The 27,959-nt window shown below is 38.0% G+C and overlaps 1 protein-coding gene across 2 annotated transcripts; it reads left to right on the top strand.

Annotated features, from left to right (window-relative positions):
* Positions 1-32: 32 nt before the first annotated feature.
* Positions 33-27,682, top strand: LOC136262429 (myotrophin-like). 2 transcript variants are annotated; one of them, XM_066056696.1, is made up of 5 exons: positions 33-224; positions 12,116-12,232; positions 26,058-26,141; positions 27,368-27,455; positions 27,515-27,682. In XM_066056696.1, the coding sequence occupies exons 1-4, from the start codon at positions 159-161 to the stop codon at positions 27,452-27,454; spliced, it is 354 nt and encodes a 117-aa protein (XP_065912768.1). In that variant the 5' UTR covers positions 33-158; the 3' UTR covers position 27,455; positions 27,515-27,682. The 2 variants fall into 2 exon arrangements, with proteins under 2 accessions (XP_065912768.1, XP_065912767.1); XM_066056695.1 differs by having other exon boundaries at positions 34-224; positions 27,368-27,459.
* The last annotated feature ends 277 nt before the right edge of the window (positions 27,683-27,959 follow it).

Genomic DNA, 27,959 nt, shown 5'->3' with positions numbered 1-27,959 from the left:
CAAAATCAAAAATCGCAAGCACAACTGCATTAATTTATTCGAATACAAATCACGATAATTGTTGTGACCACGTGAGCATACACAACGTTGTTGTGCAGTGTGCGATCTGCTGCTTGCGAAGCTGCTAACTTCAGTCTGTGTGAGAGCACAAGATTAACATGGGCGATAAACTAGTGTGGGCGTTGAAAAATGGCAGCCTGGATGAAGTAAAGGCAATTGTTGAGGTAAACTTGACTTTTAAACTGTACTCAAACCACGCATGAATAGTAAATACAAATGTACTTCTGCCTTGGAACACGTAACAGTATTTATAAGCAAGTTTTAACAATAATTCGAAATAATGCGCACCAAAATTAAAGCACGCTTAGCATTGGCGCAGTTGCTTTGTTGTTATAACACTTTTACCAGAGTGAGGGTAGTGCAGGGTGCTTTGTTGAATTTGTTGACAAGAATGTTGGTGGAATTTTAAGAAGCTCTTTATTGCACTTGATGCCCATATGTGTGTGTAATAGTTATTAGTTTATTCCATATATCATGTAATTGTTAACTTGGTTGATTTGTGCTACAAGTGTAAGACTTATTAACAACCATTTTGTTTCCGTCTGGTTTTACAGGTGTGTACTAGTGCTAGGTAGTAAAGTATGACGTGAATGCTTTTATAAAACTAACCTGTACATTGGTTGTTCATGTGTATGAAGGCACTTCAGAGGAGGGCGGTCACGCTTTAAGCGCTACTTAAAATTATTTCTTTAATTGCATAGTTGAACTTGGTATTTCACATGAGCCTCAATAGACCCAGTACAAATCTAGCAAACGGTGGGGTTGAATGGGGTTTACTGGATAATCGAATTGGGTTTAGTGTAAGTTTTAAGATGGTACATTTGGTTTTTCAAAAACCCTTTGGTTTATGGCGATATTAACAATGTCATGTATATCGTGCGTAATTTCCTCAGTCCTTCGCATAGCTACCATACGAAGCAGCAATAAACATTGCGTGGTAACTCCTGTTGTAAGCTTAGTGTTCTTCAGCACGTTATAAACGAACCATTTGTACAATACGTTTTAGCAGCGCTTAAAGCGTGACCACCCTCCTCTGAAGGCACTTGTAGTGTACATCAAGTTTTATGTGTGCCTTAGGTAGAGTATATTAAGCATATTGAAAGACTACTGGGAGATTTAAAAATAAGGTGCTGAAGGTATTTTGACTCAGAATATGCACAGAATTTATTTTTTTATTTTTTAAAGTTGCAATTAAACCATGATTGTGGCTGAATCTGTAAAAGCCCTGATATAATAGGACTAGCCTAAAGTTTACGGTTCAATGTATTGATTATAGTGGGTAAAATACATGCTGATTTTAATATGTAAATGCTTTGTTCTTGGTAAAGACAGACTCTAATAGCGAAAACTTGGATACCATCTTATTTGCCTACTCAAGAGCCAGAGGAACTCGAAGATCTTTGTTCCATTAGAGAAGACTGGTGGAAATGTGTTCGCTTACGTCATGTCTGTGATACGGGGAATACTTATCCAGCAATGGAATGGATTTGCTTATTCACGGAGAGCACGATCAGTCTACTGGACTCGATGAGCCCCTCCCTGGTTTGACGGTACACATCTTAATTCCCAATATCATTGCATTCATAATTTATAATCATTTTAAGTGCCCGTAATTTTATATACTTACTATATAACTCGATCTTTATGACCTTATAGGAATGTAAAGTTTTCTGTAAGAATGAAGAATTTTAAAAAAATTACTGTCATGTTGAGTTATGCACAAATACTGTAAATCTGTTGTTGAAATATGTAATGCCTATGTTTCCGTGTACCACACTGTGAGTAGTGTACCACACCGTGAGTAGTGTACCACAACGTGATTAGTGTACCACACCGTGAGTAGTGTACCACACCGTGAGTAGTGTACCACACCGTTAGTAGTGTACCACACCGTGAGTAGTGTACCACACCGTGAGTAGTGTACCACACCGTGAGTAGTGTACCACACCGTGAGTAGTGTACCACACTGTGAGTTGTTGTACAAATAAACTCATTTCCATTGACCCATTATTTGCTAATGTTGCTTTTCTTGTGTATAACTACTCAGCTGTGTCAGCATTTGGCATTATGACTGATCAATGGTTTATACACATGAGAAATCACAAAGACATGGTCCAATAACATGTTTTGTGGTGCATGATGAATAATCATTTATTATAATGGTTATTCTTTGATTTGTTTTTGTGATATTATGGTATAGGATAGTTATTGTGTGGGCATAGTGAAAGTTTGGCCACTAGTATTGAGTGCATCTTTTTGTAGGCTATTAAAAAGTTTAGAAATTTCTTTCCATATTTGGTGTGTAGATCCTTGCTTGTATGTACTATAGTTTCTTATAGAAAAGTTTGTTATTTATGGGTGAGGGTACTCCATGTGCTATCAAACATTCTAATCAGAGATTCTAATCAGAGATGGAATGATATATCAATCCGTACCACCATGTGCAAGAGGCACGTATCGATTAATATATTGGTACATCATGTATATGTATCACAAAATATTGGGTGTATCGAGTATTACATACGTAGCTGTGTTTGGTAAAAATATTGTATTCTAGATGCCAGTAATTATTGAGTTAGTATCATTAAGTACGATAGTACTTAGGATTGGTAAGAAATCATATGGCTTCGTAATTTTTTGCACTTTAAAAAACAGCCTTGTAATAAGTTTTATCCGAAAAAAGCCACCTGGAATACATTAGTACTGCTGTGATGATGCTGTACTTTGGTTGAGTGAAGCGAAAAGTCAAATGTTTCACTGTACAGTGAGTTTTAAATATTTCGAATTTCACCTAGATTTCATCTGTCTGCTGTAAGACCCAGTGTACGGCTCCAGAAATTTAGACAGCCAAGGTAAAGACGTTGGATTCACGAATCTGTTATTCCCATTACGTTCTGTCCGCTGCACCATGCTGTTTGCTTTCATCATTTATTCGCTTCTTTGTTCTTCTCGAAGGATAATTAATAATTGCAGAGCTTAATAGTTGTGGTGCACACTACAACCCAAACATGTGATTTTAACGAAGTGTGAGTACGTGTGCGTAAGACGAGGGTGAACGGGTGTAGTACCCAAGGAGTTGTCTCTAGCATTTATTAATGCTGGGTAGTCATTGTATAGTCTTACCAGTTTAGCTTTTTTTGCGAGGTAGCTAGCTAATAATGCCATTGAGAGGCAGGTCCACCTTGGGATACGGACTTCTAAAAGCGAGGGTTCCACTCTTAATGGTGGACTCTCCAACGATGTTTTACTGTTAAATCATCAACATTTCGAAAGGCCATTAGAAATGCAGCTGAAGCCGTTAACAGTTGCTGTAATAGCTTTAAAAGACAAATGATAATTATTTTTAGAGACTTGTAATGCATACGAAGGTAAAAGATTTCAAATAATTATACTATGTGGAAAACAAAGAGTATAATATAGCTAGCTAGCTAGACATAAAAGTAAACAAACTAGCTACATATTTTAAAAAATTCAAATTTTAAAAAGGAAATAGGGATTAGACGACTACTTGCTAAAATGAGACACACTTTAATCCCTACTTTTGGCTAACTTAATGGTCTCTTTTCAAGATGAGTAGGCATTAAAGTGTGCCTCATTTTAGCAAGTAGCCGTCTAATCTTGTTTCCCTACTTTTTATTGCTGGATCGTTTCTCATTTCAGTTGTAACATTTTTGAGCTTGTTTCCTTACTTTTGTAGCATGTATATTATCCTACTTCCTTTTAAAATTTTAATTTTTTTTAATAGCTAGTAATACCACAGAGTTAGAATAGAGATGTTGGTCCTTAAGAATATCTGGCATATATGCACCGCTTTGCAGTATTGCAATATGTTGTATTTTTGTTGGGGTAATGTATCGATACTTGTCTGCATGGTTCCATCTCTTATTCTGCGATTATTTTAAGCAGGCCACTTGTTTGCATTTTGTGAACAAAGATTCTTGCTATAGCATTCTTGAATGAAACAAAGCTTGTTAAGTACATTGGAACATGTTGTAGTGGTCACGAACTGTGTTGATAACCGATTCATGGCTACAACTGCCATTAGGCGCAATGTAGTAGAACATTCTAATAGAATACAATTTTGACAAGCTTACTGGTATTGTGCATTTCTTAGCATGATGCATCTATCCTGAAACTCATGCCCACAGATTTAGATACACGTCCAAAGACTCATGCCCACATATTTACATACATGTACATCTTTTACTCTTTATTTAGCTCAGAGCTCAACTCTTAAAACATAAATAGCAGTTGCATGGGCGAAGATCAAATGAATAAGAGGGCTATTATTTCCATACAGCGCTGAAAGGAAAATATAGCACTGCGTACGGAAAATCCAGCACTGTTGATCACATGTGTAACAGTTTAAATCATCAGAAGTAGCCAAAATGTTGCTATCTGTTTGTTTTATACACCAGTCTTGTATTATATAGACAGTCTGATGGCTGAAAAGTGAAAACCGACACAGTTTTAGTCTATAAAATGAATGTTCTGAACAAAGACGACCAGAAGGCACTTTAAACCAGTTAAAGCACCGCCACACTTGCAGGGGCGTATCTAGCCCAAACATGATGCCCCGGCAAGCTCATTTACCTGTACACCTACTCCAGTGAACAACCTGTGTGGGTTCATATGTGCATTCATCAAATTGTTGTTTTCAAGTGCATGGCATGGCTAGCTACAGTTATTAACTCTTATCTGTATGCATATAGAATAGCTCATCAGTCTACAATCACTCCATACTAGTCTCTAGCTACGATGCGTGTATCGATTTTGGGACTGCAGTATCACGTGCATACAAAAGGATACTTCCAACTCATAATGAACAATACTACTGAACCGATAGATTTCTTGCACTGACTCATACATGTGCGGATCACAAAACTCATGACACCGGTACTCAGTAGGGGCATCATCTACGTACTCAGTAGGGGGCATCCATTCCCTGCAACCACCCGCCAACTCTACCACACCCTGCTGAGTGGTCCTATAAAGTATCGTCAGCAATTCTCTCACGTTATTCCCTTGTCGTAGTTGTATCTCAATAAATCTGGGCACAGATTATTCAGCACTAGACCTCTACCTGCTGAATCGAGTAGCCAAACAGCTAGTCATCTTGAGTATTTCCACTTCACGTGGTCTATATACAGGCAAACTCCAAACTATCATCACTTCGATGCTCGCTTCGATGAGACTACACTATTCATTTTGGACGGGCACATCTCCGTTTTTCAGATTTAAATATAGTAACTCGTAATCTACGGCGCTATTATTAGAAGCCAGACTTTTAATTAAACGCGCAGCGCTTATTTTCTGTGCAAGAATTCGCTACAAGCGTTCGCTACAGTCAGTGGTTCCCTAGTGGATAGAACTGTAATCGTGAACAGTGTATTCATGCGTGGTTCTTGTGCGTGGCTGCCACGCCAGAAGATTTTCTGATGCCCGGGCAAGGTGAGCTGATGCCTGGGCGTATGCCCGGGTGTAGATACGCCACTGCACACTTGTGTATTGTGATAAAATAGCGCTGTGGTATGGTCTTGAGCTGAATACAGCACTTGACTTTGCGTTGTGCTGTATTAGTCTCTCGCCCACACCCTTGTGCTATTTTTTCCAAATTGCACTTGCGATGGTGGTATTTATTGTGAAGCTGAGTTGATTAGTTGAAGAGGTGCTTTCTGGATAATATACACTAGCATCTCCTCCTCCATGATCACTCACTAACCAGCTATACTTGGAGAGTGCCCACATACTGCATGTAACAGGTTGGACTGGGGAAGCATTGTTATGTGTGTGTTTGTGTATGTATATGTTTGTATGTGAGTATACTCATTTCAAGACCATTTTCCTTGAATAGAGAGGAAGTTAATTGCAGATGGGGTTAAAGGTTTCTAGAGTGTATCTCATCAACGGGTATAGTATGACAACATCATTGTTTATAACAACCTGTATTAGTTCTGGCTATAGCGGAAATGTGTTGTGATAACCAGTTAACTGTGTTTGGTAGTGTTTGGCTAATTCTAGATCCTTATGGAGAGTGTATATTAATTTTATGTTTGTATATATACTTTGGTTAGCAATAATGTGCAACATCAAAAGTTGCGTATTGTTTGTGTATCCATACAGTCATCATGCATACAGTTTGTCTGTGTGTTTATGATCTCAGTGATCCAGTGAAACCTCTAAGAATCTCCAAATTAAGGACTCTAGAAAAAAACCTACTTAGGATATTTCTTTGCTGCTTCCATATTCTCTTAAATGGGAAGCTTCTTGTGTTGATATAAAATGTGCCTAAATCTCTGGTGTCTAGTAAGTGTTCCTTTTGGATTTACATGGTAAACGCATCTTATGTTCATTGTGTGCTAGCAGGGCTCAACCTAGAATATTTTTCCCTGGGGGGGGGGGGCAAAGCAAACTGTTTCAGATTCTAGGGGGTCTGATGGCATGCTCCCCCAGGAAATGTTTGAAAATTTAGGTATAAATGTGTACTTATAAACCTAGAGGGGCAATACAGCTAACCCAGAGGGGGCCCGTATCCCCCCCCCCCCCCCGGAGATAACCCCTGGCTGGTAGATGTAACTACATATACTGTAGGAGAATCTTGTGATGAATTACATATGGTACTGTAAAGTCTCCTCTATGTTTAGAGGTCTCTTGGTTTTATGATTTTTAACAGTTGAGTTTTTGGTTTTAAAAGTGAGCAGTTTATTCACACAGTTTGTATGCTCAGATCAAGCAACTGTCAAGCTGTTGTGTGACTGTCAAGCTGATGTGTGACTGTCAAGTTTTTGTAGATCATAACACTGACAGAATACTACCAAGTTAGTGGTAGCTAAAATTAATTTTTAGTACCTAATTATGCGTTGTCAGATTATCTCTCATAATGGTTTCAGTTTAAAGACATCATGAGTTATGTGTTAGGAAGAGTTCATGAGGTCAATGAAAAGACTTGTCATGTAACATGCAATAAAATTTTACACTACGATGTGGTCTTACGTAACACAGTGAATAACATGTGCAAGTTATTTTACAGAGTAATAAACAAGCAGGCTATCAAAATAGACTAAACAAGCTATCAAGCTACTAATATGACGTTAATAGTACTGTGTATCTTGGATCTTATTCTATTTTCAAATTAGTACTGCAGCCTAATTCTGATAAAAATAACTCCTACCTTAGTAAGATACTGTATGCTGAAGAATAAACACTATAAAAATCATAGAGTGGTGACCTGTGCCCAACTCATAAGTTGTATGGTTTGGTACAGTGTGCCATGCATGTTCACCGATGCATTGTAGTGTATCCATGTACGTTGGCTTGATCCTAGCATGTGTCTGTTCCTACCATTAATCACTTCATTGTTGTGACCTGGCCTTACATATGTATAAATGTTTATTTCTTGACTTACGTGAAACTACGAAAAATGTGTGTTGTGTGTGTTTGTGATACTCAATCCTCCATTGATGCCGTAATCTTAGTTGTCTCAATAAAGTTTTCTTTATTGTCAGTTTCACACAGGTAGTGATTGGCAGCATACAGTAATCTGTGTATCACATGCTGCTAATGTAAAGACATTTTCTAATGATGCATACCTTAAGATGGTGGATGCTTCTATGTGTAAAAGAGCTGTGGACTAGTTTTATGTTATAGTGTGTATTTGTACGCATGCATGCAGTGTATTTGGGATGTGTCAAAGTAAAGAATAGGGTTCCAGCCCTTACGTTGTAATGGGACACCCTAACCGTTGCATTGGAGGTCACACCGAGATAGGAACAGAGCAGAAGTTGCCATGACAGCCAGGAGTTAATTGCTGGAGTGAGTCAGTTCCCAGACATTTGCCACCAATAATTTTTGAGGACAGTCACTGAAGGCATTTAGTGAGCTCTCCAGATTAAGAGACTGGACAAGTGCTATAGCTGATAGTCCTGGAGCGAGATTTCTATTGGAGATGTTCTGGGGTGAAGAATATAGAGAATGATTGAGAAGAATGATGATGCATGCATGTGTTATTACGAAACAGTCAAGCTTGGAGATCCAAACTTCTATAGGGAAGGAGTGATATGGCAGAGCTATGTGCTAGTTGTGTATAGTGTGTACTTGTTGAGACATGTCAATAAGAATAGTATAAGAAACAACCGCATGGTGTAGCGTTCCAGCCCTTGCACTGTAACAGGGCACCCCAGCCCGTTACATATGTAACCATGTAGATTATTTGAACACTGGACAGGTTAACAAGCATCCACAGTTCCACACTTGTGCTTTGTGTGTATGTATACAAGCTTTCAGCACGTGCATGTATACTGATTTCTTTAAATGTCTCTGGCCAGTGATACACACATCTCTAACTCCTTAAGGGAAGTCATGTGAGTGCAAATAAACTATAATGTTTATATATGGCTCAGTGTGTATTCCCCATACTCTAAAATTTAATTTTATAAAAACAGTTTGTGTACCAATATGCTACATGCTTGTACATACTTGCCCACTATATTTATACTGGTTGTTTATTGAAGTGTACTTTAATGTGTGTGTTTATCTATCTCATATTTACATTACCATGGTGACGTGATGGGTTAATTAATAGCTTACTGTCAAGTGGTCTGTAATATGAGACATACCAGAGTGTAAAGTGCTCACTGTTACATATTAAATTGTACCCTTTAACCCCCAAGTTATGCCAAAAGGAAACTTTTACGTTGGCATGATCACACATGAATACAGTTATATATGACATATAGTTTACGGATTAGTAATGTAATACTGGAGTGGGTTTAAGGGCTAAGGTTTAATATTATAAGTGTAATTGCAACATGAATTGTGAAATAGAATTATCAAACCACTGCTAATATTGTTACCTTGTCAAGGAGCATCAGCAGTGATTCAGCATATATTTCTTACACATACAGTTAAGGCATTCAATCATAACTTAACTCACTTGTTCTGTATACACCAGAAGACTATGTCATGTGTGGTTGATATAATGATAACCTCAGTTCTACCATAGTTCCATTGTGGTTGTCATTGCATCATTGTAACTCCTCCTATTGGACAGGTATACTTCTGATTAGAAGATGCTTTTTGTCACCTATAAAATATAATAGATTCACCACTGAGCCGTGTTCTTCACATGTACGAGTGTTCTTTGTGTACACACCCAGCCATTTAAATGATACTATAAGGACTGCTAAATGCCATCTGTTGACTGTAGTATTCAAGAAATGTGGTACGGTCAATATGGCAGATACAAGTAGACATTGTATTGTTTATGTGCTCTCGTACAAACAAACTTGTGAACTCTACCATAATCACACTTACATGCACAAACAACAGTATATAGCCCAAAACAATCCTCTGACCAAGACAATAGATACCAATCTAAACTCTAAGGGCTCCCAGGTACCTCTCAAGGATCAGCCAGCACAAGTCTCCCGAGTCTCCCAGTCACGAATGTGTTTGCATGGTTACTTGTATAGTCTGTATTCCAGGGCTGTGAACCTGATTGATTTATCTAGTAATATACCTAGTAACTGTTGTTTTGTACATCTTCCATTAATATCCTATCCTATTCCCTACTCCAAGTGCTTCAAGAGGGCTAAAGCACTAGCACAAAAGAGTTCACTATGTACTATGTGTCTGTTTGTAATGTTTTGCAGCACATGTATTTGAGAAGAGGTATCACTTTGTACCTCATATATTTCGGGCCTTGGTGCATAGAAAATGGTCAATGCTATGATTTCACAAAAATTTTCTAATGCTAATGATCACAGTACTGTCAGCCACAGGGACAGTTTCCATACTGATTACTGTATCACCTTTCACTACCTGCCTACCACCAGGTGGGAACACTTTATATCAACTTCATTAGGAGACTGGGTACTGCACATTATAGTGTTGTGTGTTGGAGTATCAGTGGTATCAGTGGTGATTTGTGTGTGTGTTTTACGTGAGTCACATGATTGAATCTGAACCATACCGTGACTTGCCGTCAGTATCTGTTGGTTACCACTCTCTCTTCAATCCCATATTTTAATCATTATCATGCATCAAATTTATATCCCATTGTGTAATGCCAACTGGGTAATTGTTGTGTATCATATACTAGTATACTGTACATTGGTAAAAGAAGATATCTGTACTACCAGTATACTAAATGTGACCACCAAAAGTTGATTTTGTGTTGTAACTGTCATATGTAGTTTGTATCAGTGGTTAATTCAACAATGGAACTAGAGGTTAGAGTGTTGGGTCTGTGCCACTTTGGCTATATAGTCTGTGTACTTAGTGTACTTCAAGATCTCTGTTTGTCAGCATCTCGGGTGTGTTTGTCAGCATCTCAGGTGTGTTTGTCAGCATCTCAGGTGTGTTCATATTTGTCATTGCTCTACACTTTTTTGGTGAACACTTTCAGTTATATTTGTACAGAAGTGGGTTAGTTTGTGATTTCCATATTTTACCTTGTCTGCCGTGAAACCACTACGGCGTGTTCTCATGGCTTCGTCTTCTGCCTTACAACTTGTTAACTTTAAAGGAAACTAGAGTGTCTTCTGTTGCAATTACATTTATATGTGACACAGCCATCATAAATGAAGTATAATGTTTAGGTAGATTGAAATATTACATAAGCTACAGTACTGTCCACTCCCATTGATATTTCCATGTTTTCAGTCTGTATTTAGATGATTTGGCTAATCAGTTGATAAATGTGATCAGTGACGTTTCCATTTCACTTCCTGAATTATTATATGGTACCACACATGTTTACCATATATAGTAAAAGCAGTTATATATGATTTTATGCTTAATTTGTTCTGGTAGGTAGTAATTATCTTTTAGGCTTTGCAAGTGATTGTGTGTAGGTAATCTGGTGAGTACTAGTGTGTTTGTGTGTGTGTGTGTGTGTGTGTGCCTATGTGTGTGTGTGCCTGTGTGTGTGTGTGTGCCTATGTGTGTGTGTGCCTGTGTGTGTGTGTGCCTATGTGTGTGTGTGCCTCTGTGTGTGTGTGCCTATATGTGTGTGTGTGCCTGTGTGTGTGTGTGTGTGCCTGTGTGTGTGTGTGTGTGTGTGTGTGTGTGTGTGTGTGTGTGTGTGTGCCTGTGTGTCTATACATGCATGCACGTGTGTGATGTACTGTGTGAGTGTTGTGATGCAGCATAGCGAAGTGGTAATCAAAAGGTAATGCTGGTTATGCCAAGTTGCTGTTGTTGAGCAAGAATCTTTACTCACATTTCTCCAGTCTACCCAGCTGTATAATGGGGACCTGGTGGCCTGGTGTCAACTGGGGGAAGCAGTCCACCCAGCTGTAACATCAATGAGTATCTGATGTCAATTGGAGACCAACTGTCCTTGTCTGCTGGGGTAATTGTGGAACTTTGGGTTCCGTGGCCTCTCTGTGTGAGACCTGGACAGTCCTTTTGCAGGTTACTAGCACTACATCAGGATTTGTCTGCACAATACTCAGTTCCTGAGTGGTACAGAAGCATCCCAGTACTGATTCACTGGGTGCGTTTTGTCAGAGGCTTTGCGTGCATGTTTGCTTGCATGCATGTGCATATGTGTGTGTGCCTGTATGTGTGCCTGCGCACAATGTTGTGAAAGAGTGTATCTAACTTTTGAAATATTTAGAAAATTTCTGTGTATTGTTTGTGTGCAATGTAGCCTAATAAGGGAGTATTTTGTACTGTACTGATTGTTGTACTGATTTTTATAACTCTTATATTATTTTCTCTTGTTATTATTTACGTAAGTTGAACAAACAAAGTATTGTCCTTTAATAATATATATTTTATCATTGCTGACATATATGCAATCAAACAAACAAACAAACGTACATACATACATATTATAGTATATGGTCAACTCTGTTTGATGTGAAGTATTGTTTGGTGCATGATGCAACATTTCACAAGTGCAAATGTGGTACGTAGATTGAAATTCTTTAAGTATAACCAACCTCCTCAGATGTTGCCTGTGATTGGCATTAAATAGAGGTGTCTTACTTGGTTGTATTGTGTATGAAATGAGTAATTTACATAGTGGTACGATTTCTCTCTGCCACAGAAAGGACATGATGTTAACAAGGAGCTACTGAATGGAAGAAACGCACTGCACTATGCTGCCGACTACGGCCACACAGATGTTTTGGAGTATTTGATCTCAAAGGGTGGCCTTGTGGATGTGAGTTGTACAATAGTATTGTAACTAGTATAAACATTTGTCACCTCTATTGAATAAAATTGTGAAATACTATGCTATATGGTTTGCACACGCATGCTGTAATAGGAATACATTTTAACCAATGGCTATTTTTTTCACTGAAGATTTGCATGAAGTACTGTGTATGGTGTACTTGCATTGTTTCAGTCTACCTCACCACTGCATGTCTGGGCTGCTAACTTGATTTTACAGTTCACATGATCTAGAAGTTTAGACACAACCATTGTAAGGTTACACCCTCAACAGTTGAACAAGTTTGACCACAAATGTAGTCCCAGTTCTAAGACAATGGTCAGCTGTGTACACTAGGTTGTTAGACACCTGACTGGCTGTCTCAGTGGTCCAGGTTTGTGGTGGAAACAGTAGACATTACCTATAAGGCTTCCCCCATGAATGGATACCACATAACCATAATCTGTAGCAGTTAGTGTTACTGCTGGTTATCCAGTGTATTTATATAACAGCTATTGGATATAATTGGTGTACTTTCCCTTGAAGCATTGTTGTGAGAAAAGACGTACATATTGTCATAACCAAGTAATGCTTAGCAATGGTGTAGCAAGACTTTGTTTTGCCTGGGCACTGCATTGTGTTCAGGCGAATTCAACACACATACACATATATGCCCACCTTCATATGGACATCAATACAGCTTTTTTTTTAAACTGTGTTCTTCATCACGATTTTTTGCTTTGCCTACACTAAGACATCTAATACTCAGTGCAAATTCTATCCAGCTATTAATCTTTTTTATACATACGTACAATGCAACAATGGCTAACAGGCAATTAGTAAAAAAGTTGTTTTTAAGCACATAGCATTCTATCATTGGACTGGACTACAAATAGAAAAAGATAAGCAATGGTGGCTAAACAAATATTCCATATGATTTGTTCCATTGTCCACATTGTGATACTATCGCATGATATTTATCGGCTTCCATTAGTGACACCACAATTGTTGACTGTTCATCAGGAGATTCAGCCTACATCTTTAAATACTCTGGAAGGGAAAAGTAGCCTGGCAAGCCACACCACTAAGAAGGATATAAAGCCTGTTCTGTTGTATATGTATGTGCTACTACATGCTGAACTATGTAATTGCCATGGCTCTCTAGCCAGCTGTCTGGTTTATACAACGAAAATCATTCATCAAACCAATGTACCAGTCCTGTTTCTCACCTCCACTGCCTGTTGCTAAGTGTATTAAGGGATCTTGCTAAGTGGTCTGAGACATTTGGTACAATTTTCAATTGGTTTAGTTTCAAAGTATACAATGAAAAGATAACCAAACTTTAATTGTAAAGGAGGCACCTTATGATGTGCATATATGCATGTATCATCTCTCATTCTTGTTCCTTAACTCTTATTGTATCCTTAACTCTTATTGTACAAGTTATTCATCCATTTTTCAGAGATAGCTTAGAGGCTGTGTGTGTGTATCTATAGTAATATTTTCCAGTTGGAGGTTATGTCCCAAGTGTGAGATAATTGTGGATCATGTGCTTGGTATCTTGAAATTATTTCATTGAGTGTGTCTACATGGATGTTTGCACCCACAACGACATAAGGTTTTCTGTTTAGAGACTGTTTATGAATTCCATTCATGACTTGTATTAAATAATCTAGTAGATATGTGTTACTGTGAGTGGCTTCTTGTGTCCGTCTCATAGTAGGGCTCTGCATAACAAAGTTACAGGATTCCCAGCGGGCTAACACTTAGAAAAGCGAGTTGGCTGATACCAGTTCTTGGATGTTGGCTTAACATTGGTGCATGGTAAAGAAATGGAAATCTTGTATACTTACATCAAGAGTTCATATTTTGAACTCTTGCTTAATTACATGAACTCCAATTATAAGATGTCTGTAGGACATGGAAAAGGGATTAATCGGACATTTACCCCTTGTATTGTCTGCACACGTATATATGTATATTGTGGTAAATTTATATTTTCAAGAAAGAGTATTGCGATGTAGTAGAATATGGGATATCTGATAAAAGCAGTGTGGAATGGAAGGTACATGTTACTAGTATCATGCCAACATCTGATAAACACTGTTGCATGCATATGCAGTGACCTGCTGGCTCTGTATTGAGACAGGTAACACGTACACTATAGCTATTCCTGCCCTGTCATCATCATTATGTCCTAATAATGTCATGTCACACACTGCAAGTGCTATATAATACATCTTGGTGGGGGGCCATGAAGGAAGTTAGTAACAGTTAAAGCATGGCTACTTAGTGTTAACACTGATGTGTTGAGGCTCCATCTGTTCATGGGATCACTAAATTTGTTTGATGACCCATAGCCATCCTCTTCTAGTCACAATTGCTATATCATAATGATGTGTTTGTGTGTGCTTGCATGCCATGGCTTTGATTTGAGATCATGACAAGTAATTTTAATTTAAGGTGCAGTACTGTGGTTTTCAAGGGACGGAGTTCCCAACCTTAAATTTTTTTAATGAATGATAATCCTGTAACATCTACTGTGGAGCTGTTCAGAGTAGAATTATTATTAAAAATAGACACGTGTTATACCAACCAGAGAAAATTAGTTGTGCACAAAATTCCCAATATTGGAGGGACTAGATGAGCAAATTGTTAACATGAAGTAGCAGCTGTTACAACACTACAACTGTCAATAGTGGCTTTTTGCGTCCTTGACCCAATGGAGATCGTGTAATGGGCAATGGACATAATACAGTACAAATGAAGCACCTTTTGTGCAAACCCTCAGGGGAATTGAAGTAAACATATGGATGTACTATCTCCAGATCCGTAGTGCCAGGTGACAACATGTGGATCAGCTTTGCTGCTTTGTCCCATTTCAGGCCATGAATATCACCTTGATTAGCAAGTATAAAAATGTAATTCGTACCTAATGAACAACTTACAGTAGCTGTGGCTTAAATTTGCACAGAACAAGCAGCAGTGAATAGTGTAGTAACTTAGTCTTTGTGTGACAAAACCTCGGACAACACGTGGACCATAGTCCCATTAGGCATTAGCCTAATTATAGCACACTCTATTTTCACGATAATTTATACATAGGGTTACCGACCACATGATCCGTGAAGGTTCATTAATTTAGAGCCAAGGAGCTTCTAGTCTAAATTTGAAGGACCCGCAAGAAGCCTGGCCTGAAGTGTTGTAGATCACTGGTAAAATCTATGGATGATAATTTAGATCTTCAGTATGGAAATCTTGAAATCTCACTTGAAATCTTAAAGATTTTGAAATCTCATCCCTGGTTTGTGTTGATCCCTCGTCTGAATCAGTGGAGTATCGCAATACACTATGATTGAAAAAAATTTATTTCTATCACTTTTTGAACTCATCAAGAGAAGCTTAATGGCACCTTGTTTTTACCCTATGAATGAAGTACGCAGCAGTTAAAGTGGTGAAAACAAACTCACACAGTCGCACAAGACAACTACAGTAACCCTCGGCGCCCTGAGGGTTAATAACCTGAAGGTTATCTGACAGGATTTAGAGCTTGTATCAGTTTTTGAATTTGAATGCATTCCACTTTTCAAAGTGCTTGGGGAACTGATATCTCTTTTGCCAATCCAGGCTATTGGCTGAAAGTCTAGACATATTACCCCACCATGAAAACTCACTAGTCCTGGGATTCCTGTCATAGATTTTTGTTGCTATAGATTTAATAGAACTTCTCTTGATACGTATGTTTCAAACTTTTTTGGTTTTCAATCCATACTAAATATGGTTGATGTACGACGTTTTGGTCTTTGATCTTCCTACATAGAAGTCTTTAAAGAAATCATAGGGGATGACTTGTAACTGAAAATTATATGCTTCAAGGGTGTGATGTACTGGTGTTGCAGGGAAACTTTGTAGGTAATAGATAAATTATATGTGTTGTGTTTATAAATGTAGGTGGTTAGTCATGAGACTTCCCAGCTTAAGTCACACATAGGTGTATCATACATTGTGAGGCAGCAACAATCAAGACAATTGATCTGGTAAAGCAAAGGCTCATGTTTGATATCTATTTGCTATTGCTTCCATGAAGAAGAAACTTTTTTTCTCATTGCTAAATGCGTATCTGGTGTTAACTTGAAAAACAATTACCACCGGTCCATTGCTTGCATAGCAACATGTGTGTTCTATTACGGCTAAATTCCACAGTTTTCATCTGTGAGACTTTGTATAGCCGCTGTAGGACTTTGAGATGGTATAATCATAGAATACACCAACGTGACTATCACTATTGTCATACACCACGTATATTCAGTGAAGCAACAATGTGTGTGCTACAATGGCCAGGGTAGTACACCATTGAGTTTATACTTGAATGGGTGTAGCATTATTATCGTGTGAGTAATAAATTGACAGTAGAGCAAAATTCTTCATTTCATTATACCATCACAACTGTACAAAAGATACAATCACAATAATCGGAGAGAGATAACATCAGCACCCCAATTTTCAGGAAAATCTAATAGTTATCATACGGTACATATTCGATGTATTGCATCACCCCTAGTACAGCATCCTGCGGGTCACCCTAGGAGGGTTTGTAGTGTATAGAGGGATCCCAGTGTTTCTTGGTTGATAATGAGTGCGCTGACACTATTTGTACATGTATACTTGTATGTGTTTGCACTGCTAGGAGGATTACAAATTACATCCTCCCCATTCCATATCTATTATGGGTTTCATTCCACTATGCTGCAGTTCAGATTTCCGTATTCGACTGGTTAATAGTCGTGGCTCATATAATAGCTGTCCCTGGATAGTAGCCGCTCCACAGCCTAGAGTTATAGTCTTAAGAGCCTCCCTCGGATAAGAGCCATGGCTGTATCTGAATATACTAATGCAAGTGTTGATAAGACACGTTTGAAATAGAAACCAGGCAAAGCAGTTGTTTTAAGCCAGGAGATATTATTCAAAGATGATTAAACAAATTCATTCACTTGTGAATCCATATAAATGCCATGGAGTGCTGGCCTGCTGCCACAAGTCCATAGTAGCCACCTTCACATAGTAGTCATATGGTTTTCCTTTCTATATGTTAATAGTAGCCACGGCTATTAACCGGTGAAATATGGTATTGTAAGTACAGTGGAGATTATCTGTTGCTGGAGTTTAAAAAAAGGTGTTCAGGTAGATGGATAAATGAAGCTGATACACATTCATTACTGTTATGGAACACGCACTATTTGAACAGTGTTTTATTGCTTCTTTATAACTGTAGAGCTACTGTGTACTTTAATTTAATGACTCCTATTACTGTATATCTGTATGTATTTGCTTTTTTGAGTTCAGCGTGTACCATAAACCAGCTGCAGAAGGCTTTTACTGTAATATGCATCTCATATCATCATTCAATTACTCTAATAGAGCATACACTTTAAATGGTAAACAGTTCTTTTTATTAGTGGATACTCAAAGTTTAGAAAGTACCATACAGAGACCATTGTCAATAACATGAACCATTCCATTACGTATACAGAAGAGGACGATAGTAGCCTCTTGAATTGTTGCTCTGAATTGTGGATTGATTGTTCTATTAGAGTATTTAAGTATAGAATAGGAATAGTGATGTATTCTTATAATCATTTATAAACCTTTCTTGGTAAGAGTAAAAGCAGTGCTAGTTTTTCTTGCATAATAAATGTGTGCCAATGTGAGGAGCCAACACTGAGCAAGAGATAGCAAGTGTTGGCCTGTGCATGTGAGCATTGCATAATTATGTGGTATGACAAGGAGACGAGATGTATGCTATTGAAATAATTTGAATTAATACCTACAGCCACATAGTTGCATCACTTGTCTTGAGTGCAGTCTTGCAAAAAGTATGTTGATTCAAAGAAACTAGAGAAGTTGAGGAACATATATACATTTGTGGCAAGATATGGGACCAAAATAGTATACCAAAGTAAAGCCATCTAGCGATGACCGAGAAGAAACTAAGGAACCAATTAAGGCAGAAGTAACAAAGTAGTCGATCTCGCAAAAAGTAAGCTCCCTAAACTTTGTGATGTGTAAGAGAGTGAGGAGGCTACCACTGAGCTGGAAGCAGGTGAATGGGTGAGCTCTATAGTGACAGAGCTCTGTTGCTAACAGAAAGAACTAACTGATGTGCATATAAATGCTTCCCAGAAGTTGCTGCTGTACCAGTTTCCAACATACCAAGGAATGCATAACACTCAGGATTCTGGGTTAGCAACTATATCCAAATATGGCATTGCTGTTAGTGTCACTGGATCACTGCAAGTAGTAATGGATGTTAAGCTGGAGCTGTTAATGTTTATGGTATACTGTATTCAGAAGCATCCAAACGTAAATTCGAAAACGTGCTTGGGTTGCTTAACGCCACCATACATTTTCCAAATGTACAGAAGAAAATAGGGATAGTTGATTATGGACTCTTTGCTGTAGTTTTACCCACTAATCTTGCTTTTTGGCCAGGATATATTATGAGTTTCAGCAAGACAGATTAAGATCACATTTAAAGGTTTGCTTTGAGCTAAAGTACATGCCAATTTTTCCATATTGCTAATTTGCTATGAACTACATGTAAACATTTGTAACATGATAATTATAGCATATTTATTTAAATCAGTCACATAATATATGGTAAAATCAAGTCCTATATACTGGTACTACGTTATAAATGTCAAATGTTAGCAGGTCATTCTTGTTTTGAAATTCTCTATTGATCAGGTTGTGAAGTCTAGTAACAATCATCCACTGGGTAGTTAGGGACTGCATAGGACCCATTCACATGTCTGCATCCTCATTCACTCTCTGTTTGTATATATCATCTCCATGCCAAACCTGAGACCTGGCTTTCTTAGTGGGTTTGTTAACAGTCAGATCCAGTGACTGAAAGATGGTCTGTGCAGTTGCTAGGGATAGTTACAGGAGGAGTGTTATTTTCTTAAGAGCTTGTGAGGTACACTGCCCTTGATGATATTAAGCAGTGTTAGTACACAGTGATCATCTTTAACTTTTAGTGCTTTTCTTTCACAAAAAAAACTGCTTCTGTAGGTTTTACTACAAGCCCTCCTTTTTGTAAACTTCATACAACACAAGACACTCCTTGCCCACTCCTTGTTCAGCTTGTTGCTGTGATCACCACTTGGTTTGTGCTTCTTTCAGCCCAACACATATAACAGTACCATAGGTGTACCTCTGCATCTCATACCAACTAGCTTCTCTTGCAAACTTCTCCCCTATAAGTACTGGTCATTTGCGTTTTTTGTTGGGAAGCTTGGTTACTTTTCTTGGCTGCTTTTGCCTGTATATGATCCTTTTTAAGTATGCTTCCCCCCACACTGCTGTCTTCATGTTTAATCCTTGCAGCTTTGGCTACTTATTCTTGTTGGTGTACTTTCCTATCGCTGCTTTTTTTTTTCCAGTGATAATTTAATGTTCTTGCTTCAAGACTTACTTCTAAGATTCCCAATAAACAAACCATTTTGCGTGGTTGACTTGCCACAGAGGAGTCTTGCCTAGTGGGATCAGAGGTAGAAACGGGTGAGGAAGTAGGTTACTTGAAAAAGACCATCACTTGGTGAACAAGTGCCATCATCAAGTTGCACATTACATAAAAGTAATGTGTGTGTTAATAGGATAAGGAAGGTGTGTTGATGACCAGTACTCTCAGGTCTGCTCTAGCTGCTACATGCATTTTAAAAAGTTTTTGTGATTAACTTTGTAGATTAGGTACACACCACGGAATCTGCAAAATTTTGTATGCTTATGGTATTTGTGACCTGCTGAGCAAAAGAAACTGTTGTTTTCACACATTCCTTGAATTCCATTTTATTGCTTAGATGTTGCTATAGAGCTTTTTCATTGTGTGACCTAAATTATGTAATCTCAAGTTTCCGCCATTTTGGTGCACATGTCTAGTGAAAAGGGTAATATGTGCATTTGTCGGTTGCTCGAAACATTCAGACCGAGCTTGAGATAAGGATGTGTCATATTACAGAATTTCAGCGATAAGGGAGAATAGGAATCAACGCGTATTGGAACTTTCTAACAAAGAAGTGATGGATTTGTAGCTGCAATTTCTCGAGAAAATCTGGACCTAAACGCTTTAGATAAGTACAGAGATTGCTCAGGCATTTTTTTATTTCAGTTGCGCCATCTGATTTGTTTGATGACACAAACGTGAACTGGCTTCCAATCTTGGACACAACAAACGTTCTTGTCAACATCCTAGTAGTTCTGAACGATACTATGATGACAGAGCTCAGAGAAGAATTGAGGAGCAAAGAATAAAGAAAGTGTTTTTCTGAAAGTAGCCAAATTAAACAGAAAATTGTTGCTTGCAATGAAGTCATAGAAATATAAGAAGAAATTAATTAAATTAGCTGTGATTTTAGAAAAGTTTATCAATGAGTCCATGGACAGTTATATATATAATAAAGGAAGAAATGTATAGTGAAATTTTGAGAATCGCTAGAGGAGAATGTGAAGAATTAGCTGCATGCCATTCCAGGCTTATTGTTGTAGGTTAAGCAAAATCACAACCCTTTGGTAATGAAGAAACACTTGACAGCGATGAAAAGGTTCTTAATTTCACTGGTTTGCCTAACACGAAGATTTTGAAAGTGATATTTGAACGTGTTGTAACCACATTGCCAGTGGAGGGAACTAGCACATTAATGAAGCTGAGATTTAACTGTCCAGTGCAGTTACTGGCATTTATCGTCAACTACTGTTTCACAACTACTTCTGAAGCGGTTAGTTCAGATGGACGTCAGGTTGAAAGACTTGATCATTTTGCCAGATCTTGACTGCCTGCAGAAGACAATACCAGCATGTTTTCAGCAATCTTTTGGTAAGGAAGGTAGCAGTTATCATATACTGCTTTGAAGTATTTATTGAACGTCGTAGTACATAACCTTCATGCAAGATTGTCAACAAGGTCAAACTATATGCACAAGAACACAGTCAAAATTTTGATTTTAATTTTACCTCAAAGATTCAGAAGCATAGGGAGGTTGTGTCAGTGATAAGTATCTTACTGAACACTGTGGAATTTTAAGAAAGCTACTACTGCCTGGAGATGTGTGCTACCTGCAGATCATGGCTTTGATGTTTCAGAATCTGTTGGAGCAATGCATACATATACCAGAGGAAAATCACAACTTTCTACTCTTGAGGTAGAAGAGGCTAGCAAAATTTATCTTGTGATCATCCCTTGGCATATTATTTCAACAATTTAAATAATTACTTTAATGAACATGACTTTTATACATTGGAATAATCCATAATATTTGGTAAGACAGTTTATACTTGAAAAGTCCGTTGAATTATTTATTCTTAGTTACGCTATAACAAATTACTTGTTCTTTTTCTTTCTTAGAAAGCATGGTAACATCCTAGGAAGTATATACCACTTAGCCTTTTCTTTAAGAACAGTGGTCATTTGTGTAACCAAGATGTATGGAACCATTCTATTGGGCAATCTGGATTGTCACATTCTATCATGGTTCGTTCCTCAGGGCCACAACAACAATATGCTTGTTAGTCCATGTTAGTAGCCTCGCTGATAGCAACATGTGTTGATGGACCATTGGTAACATCAGTTATGTTATGGTTGTCACTTGTACTTTTTAAGGTTGGCCTCATATACAAATTACCCATTAGTTCTGGCAGCAAGCAAATTGTGAAAGTGTTGTGCTTTTTAACACACTCAGCTCTGAATGTGGGATTCTTATAAATCCGTTCAATATGTATCTCACTGTCATCATAACTGCTTCTCTCATCCCTCAAAAAGGTGTACACACACACACACACACAGAAGTCAGTGTACTCAACTTTGCACACAAACAACTGTGTCTGAACTTGATAGTATTAATGAATGCTGGCAGTCTAAGCACAGCTGTTCTTTATCAGGCTACTGCTTTATTATTATTTTTTGTTTCCTTGTGACAAAACGGACACTTAATTTCCAGTACCCCCTTTCCATGACACTTGCATTTAACAACACCATCTGGAGATGCGCCAATATATGGCCACTGATTGTTAATGACAAGTCTACTGTCTGTAATTGAGAGCCATCATGATGGCCTCCGAGAGCACTAACACAAACATCCCTAGTTTGTTGCTCATGCTTACAGCCCCAGCTTGTTGCCTTACTGGTAAAGCTGAACACTTCACGATAGTAAATGCTCTTACAAAGCAACTGAGCTGGCTGTCCAGAATCTGTATGACAAAATGCTTCATTCTAGAGGCTGTAATTCATCCAGCTCTCTACTTGAACCACAACCTTGATTTACTTTGGTCTCTAGTAGCTTCTTCTACTGAGTCAGCCATCTTCTGGGTAACATTAACCGAAACTGATTACATGCTTCCAATAATTTATGGTACTCCATTTATACAAACTTTGTCTCCTTTAATGATACTAGAGGTGGCAGAAAATCCTAACTAAAAGATTTCAGCACAAAATTGTCACAAAATTGAAACCACAGGTAACACACCAGGCTTAGTGTCTCCATCACTTGTTGAATAGCAGCAAGAGTTCAGATTCTGTTGACTGGGTTCCAACCTCACGGATCTTTGCATTTCACTACTAACAGACCTTTGCATTTAACTACTAGCTTCCATTTCATTCTCTGGGGGGTGTATTTGAATCAGCAACTTCCTTAATCTGACCATCCATCTTCCTCTTCTTTACATGGGCTGAAGTAAAACCAATATCTTTAGCTGGAAGGTACTCAACCTCCTTGAGATATGTGGGAATGATCCACTGGCAGGTTATTTGGGTACATATTGTGTTAGCCCCATAAAGTCCGGTACAGGTCCAAATAAAATAATATTAAAGCTAAGTGTGTGCATGTTTCGTCCAACCAGCCATACAATTACAATGGGCACAGCAGATTTCTCCATTTAATTCCATGATGATCCAGCACTTAAATGGTGTTTCATTGAATCTCTGTGAATGACAAACCTGTAAATAACAGGTGCAGGTAATCAGTGGCATACAATGTAAACTATGTAAGCTTACCTGACCATAAAAAAAGATATTAGTCTGCAATTTATCTTGTCTTCACTTCCTTGATCCACCCACACTGCTCGCCTTCAGTGACATTTTCCACAAACAGATTGAATCCTTGTATCAACGCTATTTTCTCCTTATATCAAGCCTTAGCTTCCTTTTCTAATTTCTCAGCGTAAGAGAAGTGCAACGTCTTATCACACATGCTTCTGCTACATGTGCACCAAAATGGCAGATGAGTAGACAAAACTTGAGGTTACATAATTTAGATCATGCAATGAAAAAGCTCTATAGTAACACAGGAGTGAACAGCCAAAGTTTCAGCCTTTTATGATGAACAGTCTTGGGAGTTATAGTGCAAGACAGTTGGAGCAAGAATAAACTCAATTTAGCAACAATATGGCAAATACATTACAGGTGTTTATCTAATTGATCATAACTCACGACCGAAGCAAGCTACGAAGATGGGTTAGTCTGTTCACCGTGAACTGGAAAATTAATCATGGTATAGTGTTTTCCCTGTTCGTCTTTGTGTGGACAAAGAAGAAGCCCATCTCAACAGTGAAATACTTTATTTTTGCCGCATCATAAATAAGTGCCGGAACTGGAACTGTATCCATCCAAGGCAGCATCAATGTTCCTGGTGATGTATGCTTTCCAGGTTAGCTGCCTGTGTCTTTGTCTTTGTACCAAGTTCCTCTCTGCACAATGTGCCATACTTTTCTTGAGTATGCGGTTGTTTCAGTTTCTTTGTGTGTACGCACGCATGCACAAAGTGCACCCACTGCACTTATAATTAGTTACAAATCACCGAGTCATTTGAACAATTCCACAGGACTTTACAGGTTCATTTTTCACAGTGTATAGTGCAGTTTTGACACTCTCCCTCCCCCACTATATACTCTTGGTATGGCCTATTTAAAATAAAGCAGTGGTTATAACCTTGCTTTGTGGTGGCAGATATTCATAACAGTGGTAAATAACTCACAGCCATGAATGTTTGCTTGTATATTACAACAGTAGCTCATGATGTAACCTTGTACACTGTATGTCATTTGTTATGACATACTGAGTTGATAATTACACATGTGTTACACAGTTTTATAACCAAAGTTTATTTTACCGTTGATCAAGATGGCACTTTCAACGCTACCACAGTAATATTGTGTGTTACATCGCCTACAAATTTCAATCATCCAGTTTCAAAAGCTTAAGTGCTACAGAAGGGCAAAGAAAAAACATGTATATTGCCACCTAAGTGGCACTAATGACTTTGGCTTAACTGGATTTTAGAAGTTGTATAAGATCAACTTGTTTTCTTGTGTACGTCAATGCTAAGCCATGTAACTAACTATTCACAAACATTCAGTACCAACTTTAACCCCTGAAAACCTTTGCAAGATTGAATAAATAAATAATAGCTGTGGTACAGTATGTACAATGTATGGAAACCATGTAGTGTACATGTATGTGATACATCGTGTGCCTGGAATGTGTAGGATACAATGGCCAGTCATATATGGCTGATGACCAAGCCATACATGACATTGGGTCACCTTTAGATGGACTACTATTGAGTGCATAACAACAGAAAATAAGTGCTTTGTTTTATGTGAAGCACTTGAGAGTTGTTTAGTTTATAACAACAGAAACCAACAAGAGCTTTTAGCGATACACTGTTAAAATTAGAGGTGTACCGATATACCGATACATATCATATCGGTGGCCGATATAGAAATTTCTACTATATCGGTGGGAGCTGATATCGCTGCTAAAAACCGATACGATACACCGATATACAACTGAACTATCTTGAGGGCACTGTCCAATGATCAAGCCACTTTATAAACCCTAATATTTAGCTAACAAGGGTGGGAAACAGTAGTTATCTTCCTTGCCTAAAAGCAGTACGATGTGTGAAGCCATATAAGTGCGTGCATAATCACCGGTTTGTTTCAAAGCTTACCAATCGTACAACAAACACTCATAGTAATAAGATGAACCAAGAGCACAGCATAAAACAACCAGCTTTCTCTGCAATCAATTAAAATGCGGAATAATCCCGACTAATCTTGGCGGGGGCATGTCTTAAAATATTTGTGGGTGCTTTATAGTCTGAGCTGTCAATAGAGGCCACACCACCATGGGTAACCAAGCATAGCCAATAATCTTAAGACTGTCTTCAGTAGTTAAAATGAAGTTGAACATGGCATATGTGGTTCCTCAAATATAAATAGCTACACTTAGTTATATCGGTATATCGGATCAGTATTGTTCGGTTTCAAAATCATTAATCTCATATCGCATCGGTATCGGATTGGTTTAGTTTTCTTATATCGGTACACCTCTAGTTAAAATGCTTCCTCTGTATTCTACATGTAACACTGTATGAATGAATGTTGGCAGAACTAAGGTCACCTGTCTCTCAATGAATAGCATTATGACTTGAGGTAATTATGGGCTACTCAGTATTTTACCCAGTTTACCTTGCTCAGCATTGTGTCATACTTGTGCACTTCTATCTGCACTCCTATTGGGAAGGAGTAACAGATTTCCTAAAATTTGGGAGGGAAAGTCTTAAATAGTTTGTACTGGTAGTAATTGGCTAGCCAATTTTTTTGGCATCAAGGTAGTGAATTTTCCTGCTGCAGTAGTTAAATTTATGGTTTTGGTTCACAGACTAGACACTTTGGACAGGTTTTATTATAGAATATATTTGGATCATCTTGTAACTATTACTCACTATGTCTGTTGTCTGCGTTATATATTAGTTATGTTGGTGTGTTAATGTGTGTGTAGTTAGCGGACAAACATGGGATTACTCCACTGTTGGCTGCCATTTGGGAAGATCATGAAAGTTGTGTGAAGTTGTTACTGGACAAGGTATGTATCTATAATGTGTGATGTATGTATGTGTGTGTGTATAGTGAAATGTACGTATCTATAGTGACCATGTGACTACAGTTTTGTCCCAGTTATGTAGTCTGTGCGGAAACAGTTTGAATTCAGAGTAATGATACATAACCACCCTCCTGTTATACTCTCAAACCGCCTAATGAGCATTTCTTTTAGATACCAACTTAGAACGTTTGTGACAATGTAGCACTATTCTAAATAAAGCACACTGTATGTTTGTGTGTGAGGTGATTTTTTAACTTAAGTTTCCCAGTTTCTGTCTGTCCAGAAATTAAATAACAAACTTTTGTGTAGCCAGTTCAGTTATCTTGTGATCCATCTGAATCTTCACTCTATAGAATTAAATATATATCACGTATCATGCACTACAGTAGTACTGCATATTAGGGAATTATGATGAAGATTTGGGCTTTTCTGGCCAAAAATACATCCCAAAGCCAAGTTCACAATATTTTTATGGCTTGGTATTGATGAGGTGAGGTATAAGCAAGCCCTACAGAACAGCCAAAATGCTGCCGAAAAATTGCTACAGAATTTAAAATATATATATATTTAGCAGAATTTTCTGCTGACTGACTGACTGACTGCCTGCCCACCTGTAGGCAATACCGCAGTACATACAATGCATGCTCCATGGACTTACCTATGCCCTACTTTGTGTCCCATTTATCTTTGTTGACAGCTCAAGGTGTCACTTCATGATAGTGCAATGTGATGGCTCCTCTACATTTGTAACAGGAATCATCCGAGTTTTCCATTATGGCTGGATTGATTGCAGAAGTCCTTCTCGTATTGTTCTTCATTTGTAACGCCGTGTAATGGGTATATAGGCTGAAAATGAAATGTAATGTCACTTTGCTTTTCAGATAGTTGGGGTGCACGTTCAGATACAAAATTAATTTAAAGGCATGTCTGGCATCATTCTTACTTTTGATGTGGTATGTGCGGGTTCATTAGTCATAGTTATGTTATAAAAAGGTAAACAAAGAAAAATTTGGAATTTTAAAGTTGAATTAGGGATTGAAGAAGAAGGAGTAGTGAAACAAGGGAATAGCTAAAAGTAGTGAAACAAGAGAGGTTGCCTATACCTGCATATATACTAGTGGACATTTAATCCCTAAACTTCAGTCTTGGTCCTTTTACCTGTTGTTTTAATGTCACAAGAAAGCTATAATGTACGATTTGTTTATTAGGGAGCTAACAAAAATGGGAAATCTCCTGACGGAAAGAGTTATGTAGAATGTGCGGAGTCAGATGAAGTCAAACAAATGCTATCTTGAAGTTGGTTAGTGTAAAGACATACCTGATAACTGTTAATATTAATATTTTTCCTTTTTTAGGTATTATCACTGAAGTTGTCCTGTATCTAAACAAGCTTTTATGATTTGGTTGACCTGTTCGTAGAAAATAGCAACTTTAAAATTTATTGTTTTACAGCACATAAACTATGTTTCACTTTATTTGTGTATGCTTTATGTAAATAATAAATATTATGTGAGGACGAGGTAGACTGTCAATGGCACAAATGTATAATAAATTTGTGTGTGTGCGTACGTGCATGCATGCATGTGAGAGAATTCACTACGATGGACTTGGCTTATACTGAGGTTTCCAACAGGGATGTGTTCTTACACCTGCCACCTACTCTGTTTGTTTTGTTTTTTAATGTGGTGATATTGTGTTGGTGTCAGCGATGGGGTCAAGTTTCTTTGTAAAGGTGGAGGTAAGCTAGTAGGTGAGAGGACTAGAGCACCATCCGCATCTTCAATGACTGGGCTGAGCTTT

The sequence above is a fragment of the Dysidea avara genome, chromosome 7 (genome assembly GCF_963678975.1).
Source record: "Dysidea avara chromosome 7, odDysAvar1.4, whole genome shotgun sequence".
In the NCBI taxonomy this organism is placed as follows: Eukaryota; Metazoa; Porifera; class Demospongiae; order Dictyoceratida; family Dysideidae; genus Dysidea; species Dysidea avara.
Note: the sequence above shows the minus strand (reverse complement) of the source record. Positions and strands in the feature narration are given on the sequence as shown.

Bases quoted from the DNA above. Each gene is read 5' to 3' on its own strand.
- LOC136262429 (XM_066056696.1), top strand. From the start codon at position 159: ATGGGCGATAAACTAGTGTGGGCGTTGAAAAATGGCAGCCTGGATGAA. The intron at 12,233-26,057 runs GTGAGTTGTACA...ATGTGTGTGTAG, and splicing joins CAAAGGGTGGCCTTGTGGAT to TTAGCGGACAAACATGGGAT. The intron at 26,142-27,367 runs GTATGTATCTAT...TTTGTTTATTAG, and splicing joins TGAAGTTGTTACTGGACAAG to GGAGCTAACAAAAATGGGAA.